Genomic DNA, 12026 nt, shown 5'->3' with positions numbered 1-12026 from the left:
CTTTCCAAAATAACATAAAATAGTAAAAATAATGATAGTGAAAAATCTCCTTTGTTGGAGCACTTTTATAGTTCACGAGAGCACTCACACATGCTGGCCTGACTCTTCCAAGCACCCCCTGCCCCGAGGTGAGCAGAAAAGTTATCATCATCCCCATCTCACAGATGAGCAAACAGAGGCTCTGCAAGACTCACTGTGGTCCTAGAGGAGTAAAGGGTGGAGCTGGGACGGGAACCGTCTCTCTGATTCTAAGTTCCACTAGGCCATTTCTGTCTCAACTCACCCCTCCCTGCATGTTCCTTCATGTGTTGTTGTTGTTTTTAGTAGGGGTGGTGTGAGGATTGGAGAGGGAGTGAAGAAGGTTAGGTTGTGGGAGACTTCAAGGAAGTTAAATGAAAAAAATCAAGAGTAACTCTATTAGCACAGTGTCATTCTTAAAGGGATATGCCCCCAACTCAGGCATCCAGCAGAATTCCCTGAATCATCTGTCGGTGCCCTAGAGCAGGGATTCTCACACTTGAGTGTGAACATAAGTCACCTGGCATTTGGTAACATACACTTTCCAGTTCTTAAGGTCTGGGTTTTTAACAAACTCCCATTGCTGCTGGTCGGTGGACCACACTTTGAAGACTATGGAATGTGACATTGGTTCTCAGGCCCCTAAACAGAGCCCCTTGTCCTGGCATGGACCCTGCCTTGTGCTTGACACCTGGGCTAGGCTCAATCTAGACTCTGACTCTTGCAGCAAAGTTTCCTTAGCTTCTTACCTTCTAGGCCAAACAGTATCTTAACAGCAAGTTGGGTGCTCAGGGAGAGGAGTGAAACAAAGACATGGGCGCTGGGGAAGGGTGGAGCCTCAAGGGAAGTCAGGAGACCTGAATTCTGCCTCAGCTCCACTCCCAATGCCGGTTGATCTGGGACCAGGGTCTTCATCTCCTTGTGCCTCAGGCTATGTATGCCTAGGGTGGGGTAATAACGCCTGCCAGCCCTATGGCATAGGGCCCCTGTGAAGTTCAAAGAGGGTCACAGATATGAGAGGGCTTTAAGAAGAGCCATGCAAGTTGACTCCGTATAAGCCAACACGCTCAAAGGGAGAAGGATGCATCAAGGCTTTATGAACACAAACTCATAGTGACAGGGACTTTGAAGAATTCTAAGGGCGTCTCCTAGGGTAGACTTAAGAAAGCAGAGCCCAGTAGAAAATAGAGTCTCTGAGAGTTAATGGAACTACGTTCAGAGAACCACAAAGATGTGGATGCAGGAACTGAGTCCTCCTTGTATCATAAAATTCTGTACACACACATAGCAAGTTGTAGTTCTAAAGCACACACGATCTCATGGAGTCTTCATATCAGTTCCCTGAGGTCGATCGGGCCAGTGTCAGGATTCCCACTTGACTGATGGGCTCCTAGTGGGATAATGCTGGAAAGATCTTTAGATCATTCCCTTCAGTGGATGCTAAACCTGTGTGTAGCATCAAAAGCTTTGTTTTAATGATATATTTCAAGAAAGCTCTCCAAGTTCAACTGCCCACCCCATCCCTATCTGCCAAGGTGATCTCTGATGGCACTTGCTAGGGCCTTGCTGGGAACCACTGATGTCACCTTATCCCCTTCCGGTCTATAAATAAGGAAACCAAGACCCAGGAAGTAAAATGATCTAGCCATAGTCACACCGCTTGTGTGGTCACCAACCTCCAGGACGGCCCTCCATGATTCTTGCCACCTGGTGTTCACGCCCTTGTGTAGTCCCCTCTGACCCTAAATAGGGCTGACCTACGATGTGACTTCCAAGGCTAGGTCATAAAGCGTGGTAGTTTCTGCTTTACGCCCTCTTGGAGAAGCTCTGGGGAAGCTGGCTGCCATGTTGTGAGGACCCTTCTCTAGGGAAGCTTGCTGCCATGTTGTGAGGACCCTTAAGCAGCCCTGTGGAGAAGTCCACATGGCGAGGTAACTGTGGGCTCTCAGATCCAGCACACCCCACTCCAAATCCAGGGATCCCTGCATTCTACTCACCTGCCCTTCTCACTTTCTTCTCTTCATGTGCAGTAGCAAAGGCCAGTGCTGTGAGGGACACATGGAATGGAGGATGTGAAGTTTAGAAGATGCTCTGTGGCCCTCTCTCCCAGCGTGGGATGCTGGGCTGTGTGTGGAGAATGACCTGCCTTCTTCTTTGTCTCACAGCTCAGACAAATGGTGGCGGGAATGCTGGGATGGAAGGGATCATGAACCCCTACACGGCTCTGCCCACCCCACAGCAGCTCCTGGCCATCGAGCAGAGTGTCTACAGCTCAGATCCCTTCCGACAGGGTCTCACCCCACCCCAGATGCCTGGAGACCACATGCACCCCTATGGTAAGAGGGACTCAAGCCACACAAGGACCTCTCACATCTTGCTTGTGTGGATTTCTCATTGCTTTCCAAACACGCCTATGCAGTAGATGCTCACTGAAGCTGCAAAGCAGAATAAGCGCCCCACAAAATACTGCTAGAATCACCTCACCAATGGCTATAGAAGGAAGACCAATGCACATATTCATTAGCGATGTTTCCATTTATTGTCCTTTCCAAGCTTCTCATTTGTTAGTTTTAAATAGGAGGTGTGTGCTTTCATTGTAGACCTCTTTGTTGTGATTGGGTTTCCTAAGTCTTTCATTTCATGCCAGGTATCACACATGTTTATAAGCAATATTAACAGTGATATAGACAGAAGTTCTTAATTAAGCAAACTTTTACATAAAGACAATATATAAAAGCACAGAAAACAAATGTTCTGATTGGCCTATCCTGTCATGGATACTAGTAGATGCTCTAATGTAATTCCTGAAACATAAACTGACTTGTGAAATGAAAAGTACCCCCACTCCCAACCCCCCCAAACTGGGGTTGCTTCAAATGCCAGGGGTGTGGCTAGCCGAGGCTGCCTCACTTGCTCAGCTTGCTCTTTAAGCTAATGGACAGCAGCTGGGGACTGGGCACCCTGATGGGGTGAGTGGTTTCTGGACGCCATGCTTGTATGCAAAGCAGATCAGTAGCCTATGTAATGCATTCATCTGTACTGCGAAATTGGCAATAAATAACCCTGATAGATAAAAATAAAGTTTTATTCAGCAAGCCTTCAAAACATCAATATCAGAGACATATGCCTCAGCTCACAGATTTTTGTCAAGCAACTTCTTTTTTGCCGTCAATTAAAAAAAATTCTATTTATTATTAAAATCACCTCTATCTTCCCATGTCTTGCGTTCAGCAAACACTGATTAAGATCTGGCCCTTTGCAGAGACTTCATTGACCAACCTCCTTCATTCATAAATGCATAGATATACATGTGCACGCTCCAGTGATGACCATCCTCCTTGCTTCTTTAGAGACACATGTAACATCTGTACCCGTCTTAACTCCACAGCTCTGGGAAAACAGGGCAAATGACTTTTTTGCAAATTTTTAAGTTTTCGGAGTCCTAGGGGTCTTGTTACATAAAGGACCCCTATGATGAATCATTTAGTAAAATGAATAATTAAAACAACGTGACAAGTTTTATAAACTCCCCTGTCACCTCTTCTATTTACTTGAAGTCGAGATAAAATGTACATGCCTCTAGGTTCTGGTCACAGTGATCTCGCAGCTGTTTCACAGTTTGCCCCACTGGCTTCTCTGTCAAGGGTATAAATTATTCGAGGGTGGGCACCTAACCTTCTTTTCCTTTGCAGGACGGATTTGAGGAAAGAGTAGGCACTCAGTATAATCCTGCTGTTTGAAAGGACAGTTATCACAGGAGGTTTCATGAGCCTCCTTTGCAGAGCTGATGTTTGTTTTCTTACCATCCCTCCTTCAAGAACCATTTTTGTGGCTGAGTCCTCTAGGAGACCTGCCCCCTCTCTCCAGCCTGCAGTGCTGTGGACTGCCCATGCCCCATACTCACCGTCTAGACGTTCTGCTATTGCTTATGCTGCATTCAATTTAGCCCTTGGTCATCTCCTAGTTTATATTGTTTTCCGTTGTTACACCTTACACATGAGCCCACTAAGGAGACTAGAGATCATTTGTGGACAGGGGTTATGCTCCTTCCTACTTTTCTATGTAGATCTCCCCCCTCCTCCCACCCCCTCTCCAGCCCCCGCTAGAAAGCTTCACCTGGTGGATGTGCTCAGACCACACTTGCTGAATTTAGCTGAATTTCCTAGCACTAAAGTGAGTCACTTTTTCCAGACTCTCATGCCAGTGTTTCATCTCCATTTCAGGTGCCGAGCCCCTTTTCCATGACCTGGATAGTGACGACGCCTCCCTCAGTAACCTGGGTGACTGTTTCCTAGCAACCTCAGAAGCCGGACCCCTGCAGTCCAGAGTGGGAAACCCCATTGATCACCTGTACTCCATGCAGAATTCTTACTTCACCTCTTGAGTCTTCCCCCAGAGTTCTGTGGCTAGGCTCCCATATGGAACAACCACATTATGTGAGGGGTCGGCTGGCTTTAGGATGGGGAGGCCAGGGAAGAGGTGGGTTGGGGAGGGAGTTTTGTTGGGGATGCTGTTGTAAAATGATATGGTGTAGCTCAGCATTTCCAAAGACTGAATACATTATGGATTGCATAGTTTAATGTTTCTAATAAGAGTCTTAGCATTAGGTATGAAGATGTGTTTATCGTTAAGGACAGGGACTTTTAATATAGACATTCTCATGCAAACTAGATACCTAGAGACTCCTAACAACTTCCCACCATTTTGGGGAAGCTCTTGTCAAGAGGTGCATATGTCTATCCATCCATACACTCGTAGACAGACAGACAGATAGATAGATGTGTGCGTGAGTGTGTAACCTTTCATACTTTATCATCAAAGTTTATTCCTAATTATAACAGACACCAACTGTACAGCAAAAGTAACTTTATTTTCAGTGTGAACTATATTTAAGGAAATGCTTGATGCACTTAAGTTATAAAATGAGATAATTTACTTTTATAAACTTTATTTTTAGTTTGAAGAGACTTGTCAGCAGGGCAGAGAGGGCTGCTCCACCTAGCCCCATAGCTTTGAGTGCTTGAGTGAATTCTGTTTTCAGAGAGCATCATTGAGGTCTGGAAAGCAACTCTGTGTGGCTGACAGTGTTCTCTCTTGGATTTTTGCTCTTTTTGAGGTTGAATCACTGGGCTTGGGTGGGACAGAATAATTCCTGATCATGTTCTTAGAAAATGTAAAGCCTAGACTCTTTGGCTTTCTTTTAAATTCTGACATGTGGTTGTTGGGCAGCACTAGGAAAGTCAATTCTGCTCTTGAACTTCAGCATCTGCAAGTGTGGGATAAGGCTGATAGTGTGTACCTACCTCACTGGGGGACACCGAGACTTAATTCACCCCCAGGACACGTGAGCAGAGCTGAGGTTAATATCTGATATTTGTTTAAAATACAACCAGACCAGTCACTTGGCAAAGGAGACACCTGGGTCACAGAGCAGGAGGGCTCCTGCAACCTGAGCCCTCAGGGCCACTCTGCCACTCAGTCCTTTCCATAAAGGCTGGGCTGCAGATACCAACTCAGGGCAGCTCAGGGGGGTGCCAGAGTCCTTCAGTGGGGAGGAGGCTATGGCTGAGGGGATGAGGGGAGAGCATTGTAGTGTTCTAGACCAGGGGTTGGCAAACTACAGCCTGCAGGCCTGTGTTTTATAGCCTGCCAGCTAAAAATAGTTTTTACAGTTTTAAAGTGTTGTAAAAAAAGAAAAGAAGAATGTGCGACAGTGTATATGGCCCAGAAAACCTAAAATATTTACTATCTGTGCTGTCTGGCTCTTTCCATAAAAAGTTTTCTGGCCCCTGTTCTAGAGGGTGTGTTTGTAAACAGCCTCCTGGAGCTCAAAGAGGCAGAGGGGGTCCAGGTGGAAACTCACGGCTCCTCCTTCCAGCTTGCTTTTCTGACCCTGAGCACAGAAGACCCGGCTGCCATTGTACACAGGGACAGTTCCACAACCCGTTCTCCAATTGTGGTGCTAGGATGGGATACTTCTGTGCAAGGAGGCTTCCTGAGAAACCAGAATGAGTTGATGGGGAAGACGGAGGGTCAGCTTGGACTCCTGTGAGAGGGGCTGGGATAGGCTTGGCCTCACTCCTGGGGACATCATCGGTCATCAGAGCCTTGGACACAGCGACTCGTCCCCATCACTCTGTGCAGGGCCAGAGGGAACGCGTCCCCTTACGGTAGCGTCTATGTTGTGTGATTTTTGTGCTCTTGTTTATAATTTATGCAAACCGCCAAGAAACCCAAACTAGTCTAGTGAGTGAAAATCGTGCAGATGCTGCCTGGCTCTGTGGGCTTTCCGTGGTAAAAATCAGTTGGAGAATGTAGCAGATACTATGTGAGTGAAAAACGAATAGAGATCCTTATTCCACTCCTTAATGGCATACCAAGATGAAATTAAAAACCTCTTACAAATGAGCTGTTGTTTATTCAGGGGCAGGGGTGGTGGGTAGGGAACCAGGGGATCTGGGTGTTTTGTCCACAGGGGCATGAGGATGAGCTCATGGTGAAGCTTTACATGGAGGGAAAGATAACTACAGGAAAACATGAGAAAGGGGTCTTTACCCTCCTTCCAAGATGTACTCAAAGACTTCAGTCCTGACAAGAGCCCTTACAGAAGGAGACACTGGGAACATTCCATCCTCACCGTCAAGTTCACTCGAGGCAGAGCAGTTTACGATATGCGTTGCGAGAGCATTTGCTTGGAAATCAGAGCAGTCATGGAGCAGGAGAAAGATTGCTCGTGTGGGCTTGAAGACAGATGCCTAGCCAGGCTGGAGGCAGAGCAACAGACAGTGGCTCTCCTGGTAGATTCTCCCAAAGTTCTCAACAGCTTTAAATGTGATATATGAATAGGTGATAATTATGACTATGAAGAAAAGAAGCAAGGAAACAGCATGGATGTGAGACCACAAGACATACACAAAGGGCGGCGTCACTTTTTGTATGTTCTCTCACCCACCTGCCATGGTTCAGACCCTTCCACCCCCACCTCTGGCTCACCACCCCACATGAGAAGCTGGCTCTGCCTCTTGCTGAGAGCCTAGAAGCAGAGAGATGTGAGTGATAAGGCCGGCTTGACAGGAGGAGCCCACCAAGGAAGCCTGTGTCCTCCACTGGGCTAGCCCTGGTTCATTCTCCAGCTTCCAGAGAGAGCTTAGGCCTGAGACTGTTACCCCTCATGTTTGCCTAATTGACGACTACTTGTCCTTCAGAATCACCCCGGACTTGGCCTTCTCAGAGAAGCATGCAAAGCTGGGTTAGGTGTCTGTGTGGAGTAACTGGGCTAATGCTACCTGCTGCAACAAATACCAGCCCCCACGAACTTGATAATCGCGCAAACACAATAGAAATCTATATTTTTGCTCACATAAAAGACCTGAGAGGGAGTTCGAGTTAGAAGGACACCTCTCTTCCATGCATAATGATAGCTCTGCTCTTGGCTTCTAAGATTTCACTGGGGATTGGTTATTTCCATTCTTCTCTCTTTTCCCGTTCCAGCTGAAAGTGGGCATGTCTTGATCCAAATCCCAGCTCCTCCACTCACTAACTGCATGGCCTTGGGCAAGTTCCGTCACTCTGCTGAGCCTCTGACTCCTCATCCACTGTTCTGGCAGGGTACTTGTCACTCGGCTGCCGCAGAGGGGTTATGAGGACAAGTGAGATAAGACATGCAAAGCAGTTAGCACTGCATTGGGCGCATGGAGAGTGCCTGATATGTATTAGCTGCTGTGCTGGGGGCCAGACTTTGCTCTCAGGGTTTGGTCATTGTGGAAAGGCCTACAGGAGCCTCGGACCATATTTGCAAAAAAAGAACACACTCTGGTTCACCTGAGATAGGCAGGCTCCTAATCATCTCACCATAACTTCTTTAAATCTCAGTGTACGTCTTATATAGCCTGAGTTACACTTGTGGGGGAGTGGTATGTTTTTAGTTTTGTTTTGTTACTTAAAGGAATGCAGATAAAATTCCAATTCCAGACACACGTTAAGAACTCTGACCCCCAAGGAGAAGCAGTCAGAGCTCCTCCAGCCATCTGTTGTCACTTTAGGGCTTAGACAATAGAGCTGGGATGAGAGTGAGAGCCCGGATCCGTAGGCTGACTTTTCTGAACGGGAGAGTTTTGAGTTGACCTAACATGAATCAAAAATGGGAAGAAAGTGGAATTAATTTGTCAATTCCAAACCCAAAGACAAAATAAATTTTTAACTGAACTGCAATTAAAATCAAAGTATTTCTCTCGTTCTCTTCCTCTCTCATCCCTTCCCCATACAAATACAAATATATTCAGTCAATCCAAACTGGGCTGCAAACTGACACGATTTAACTAACATAAAACCCAAATTAAGACCTTGTTTTCCTGAATTCTTTTGTTTACCATGTTGTAACCTTCTGTTCAAAGACAAGAAGGAGAGAGCTATCTTTAGGGCTCAAAAGAAGGCCTTGAGTTGTTTATACTAAAAAATAGTCCCTTTACACGTGGATGATGTGGACAATTGGAGATTCTCTGGCCTTGAAGTTTATGCCATATTTGAAGTTCCCTGCATGCATAACCTTGAGCAAGGCTCTGAGCCCCCATTTCTTCATCTATAAAAAGGGGCCAATAACACTTGCCTGTCTTACAGGTTGGTCATTGTAAGCATCAGAGGAAATAATTAGGAAAGAACTTTGGAGACCATGAAGTGCTATACGAATAGGAGGGCTTCTTAGTGTCTTGTCTCAGGAGGTGCACACACGCAGGTGGGCCCCTTGGGGACCATGGCGTCCATGTGAGCAGTGCTCCTGCTGGGGTGGATGCCCACAGCAGGGAAGGGATACCCCAGATCAGACGGAGAATAGCTTGTTTCCTCTCCCAGCAGCTGTGGATTACTGCTGCCACTGCCTGATGGGCCTTCTCCCCTCCAGGGGAGGATTCTGGGGGAAAAAAAAAAAAGCCTAGAGTAGCTCAGCCCCTAGTGGATGGTGCATTAGCTAATCTGTCACTATTTTTCATCTCCCCTTGCCACCACCTGTGCTAGAAAGGGAAAGGTGGAGCCTGTCCCTGATCTGTGGTGGGAACGACCCACCCTAGATAGTTGTGCAGCTGACCAATTTATCTGGCCCCTTTAACACCTTGTTCATTCATTTATTCATTCATTTAATTCATTTGATAAATATTTACTGAGCACCTAGAATATGCCAGGCTCTGGGATGGGTCATAGCAACAGAGGTGAGTAGAAAGAGACATTAGCCCTGTGCTCATGGAGATTACAAGTTAGTGGAGGAAATAGCGATTAATCAAAAATGCTAATAAATTTAACTTGCATTGTATTAAGGGCCACAAAAGAGAAGTCTTAGAGTTGTAAGAGAAAGGAAGGTAGGGAGGTGTGACCTAGTCAGGAAGGTCGGAGAAGGTTTCTCTGAGCAAGTGATGATGGAGCAGAGATTTTATTCTTGTCTCCTAGTGCCCTCCCCCATCAAGTATAATTCTGTTTCTCCTTTCTATAAGGCCCTGTTCTAACTGCCATGGGTGGAAAGAATCTGATAAACTAATGCCCTCCAAGGTGTTCATTGATAAGGTCTAAAGAAGTTGCTTATAGTGACTTATAGTGCAAAATGTCTTCAGAATCAAAGGAATGGGACGCTGTCACTCAATCAACACTTGTTTATTAAGCCCCGTGGTGGATATTTGCTGTTTTCTGGCCACTCAGCCTCCATTCACTCTAATTCTGAGAACATCACCTTGATTTTCTCTGGGAACTTGACCTTCCTCCATCGTGTGTAGACTTTGTGGGACTGTAAATCAAGGTGACTGGGCTGCTGTAACTAAGAAACTAGTCCAACAACCCTCTTTCAGGACTTGAGTCTGAGGGAGTGGCATGAAGTTGGAAGCTTATTTGGAGTTGGTTCATTTCTGGAGGTGCACCTGATGAGATGGCCAAACAGTTCCTGCCGCCTGGACCGCAGAGCTGCTCTGCTCCCCACTGGTTGCCAAGACTGGTCTCCAGATACCCTTTGATTCCATGAGCAATCTACTCTGCTGTTCTAATAAAGGCCCATTTTGGCTCAAGTTAGCTTGAATTGGTTTCAGTTGCTTGCAATCAAAAAACTCTAACAGAAGCTACATACCTACAATTTTTGTGGTGTTTTGCATTGTACAAGGGGTGTGTGTGTGTGTATTAGATCCTTACTACAACCCTCTGGATTAGATTGGGCAGGTATTTCTTCCTTCATTTTATAGATGAGAAACCTGTAACTCAGAGAAATTAAGCCTAAGGTTGCAGAGCTAGTTAGGGGCAGAGTTGAGTTTCTAATTCATTTCTCCTGAGCTTTGGTCTTCTGCTTGTTCCCCCAGCTCTGACTTCTAAGGGGCAAGGTCTGTAGCAGTCTTAGGAGCACATACATGCCCAGGTACTGTGAGAGGTACGAAGAAGTCACAATACCTCTCCTGCCTACAAGGAGCTTACAATCTAGTTGAAAGTGAAAGATGTGCACATAAACTCAACATATATTCCCATATATGACAAGTGTCAGACTGCTGGCAGAGATAATGTGTGCTATGGGTGTTCAGAAAAGAGAGAGGTTATTGGGAAAAGGCAAGAGAAGAAGAGGCTTTACTAAGAAGATGGGGCTTGAACTGAGCCTTCAAAGATGGGTAGAATTTACATAGGTTGAGAAGAGCAGGGAGGGTCCTTAAACAAAAAGACCAAGTGGGTAAAAGTACAGAGGAAAGGATGCAAGGCATGTTCAAGTACAAATGCATGAAGACCGTTCTAGTTTCAGTGGAGGGTTGACTAATGGTAGAATTTGAGGCATCGAAGGAGGTTGATGGTGAAGGTGTTGGTGACAGGAGCGTGTTGCCAATAATTCATTAATACAGATCAAAGGCATCCTATTTTAAGGTTTAGCTGAGGCTGCTAGTCATTCCCCGTAATTTATTCTCTCCTAAAATAAACCCTCCATTTTTGTTAGCTGGTACAAGTTTCCTTGGAATAAAACCTACATTTCTCAAACTCCAGTGTAACTAAGTGTGTTCATTTGACTAAGTTCTGACCAGTGAGATAAGCAGAAGTGTCATATGGCGTCTTTGAGGTACCTTCCTTAAAAGACAGCTGGCATGTGCTCTTTCCCTCTTCTATGTCACTTTCTTCTTCCTGGCTATAATGCAGTTGTGATGGCTGGAACTGGAGCAACTCTCTGAGGTCATGAGATGAGCTTGTGAATGCAGGTTCCACATGGTAAAACAACAAGGTAGAAGGAGTCTGGATTCCTGAGGGCTTCTGGAAGCCCAGCTGCCATTCCAGCCCTGAACTATCTATGTCCTAATTTATATATGAGGAAGAAATAAACTTCTTTGTTTTTTTAAGTTACTGTTGTGTGGTTTTTTGACTCACCTCCATATCTAATCCTAACTGATACACAAAGCCAAACCCAGTTAGGATGAAATCTAAGCCCATTTTGTTCCCCTCATGCTACTAAGACAAAGACGAAAGGTCCAGATAACATATTCCCAGGTAATGGGAGTCAACTGAGGCAAGGCGGATAGAGGGTGGAATGATTATCTTGTAATTTTATACTTCATATATATGTATGACCTGAAAAGCACAGACTTTAGAGCTGAGTCCTCTTATCCTCTTAGGAAAATGAAGTGGTTTATTTGCCCACCTCATCTCAACAAACTTCTCCAAATATCCCTATATATATTTGGGCATCTACAACCAATGTGGAATTTGATCAGATTACCCAGCCTCCTGAAGGAGAATGAACAGGCAATTCTACACGCTATTTCCTACATATCCATTATTTCATACATACTGGGTATGTAGTATATACACACATATATTTACGTTATGTCCATATACAAATGTATGTACATAGTATGTATACACACATTATTTACATACACATGTGTACATAGTATGTATACAAACATATACATACACACATGTTTATGAGGAGGTTTAGCCAGAAGTCACACTCCCATGGCTGGCCAGGTATTTGCTCTTAATCCTAGCTCTAAACTATCATTTGGACAAAG

The 12026-nt window shown here is 45.3% G+C and overlaps 1 protein-coding gene across 1 annotated transcript in view; it reads left to right on the top strand.

Moving 5' to 3' along the window:
- Positions 1 to 4486, top strand: part of LMX1A (LIM homeobox transcription factor 1 alpha) — a 142602-nt gene extending 138116 nt beyond the window's left edge. The window contains exons 7-8 of the mRNA XM_058538021.1: positions 2184 to 2354; positions 4242 to 4486. Of these exons, the coding sequence (XP_058394004.1) occupies positions 2184 to 2354; positions 4242 to 4402 (332 nt within the window). The 3' untranslated portion in view covers positions 4403 to 4486. The remainder of the gene's footprint in view (positions 1 to 2183; positions 2355 to 4241) is intronic.
- Positions 4487 to 12026: the final 7540 nt, after the last annotated feature.

Source organism: Diceros bicornis, chromosome 4 (genome assembly GCF_020826845.1).
Source record: "Diceros bicornis minor isolate mBicDic1 chromosome 4, mDicBic1.mat.cur, whole genome shotgun sequence".
NCBI classification, from domain to species: Eukaryota; Metazoa; Chordata; class Mammalia; order Perissodactyla; family Rhinocerotidae; genus Diceros; species Diceros bicornis.
This window is presented reverse-complemented; position numbering and strand designations above follow the sequence as displayed.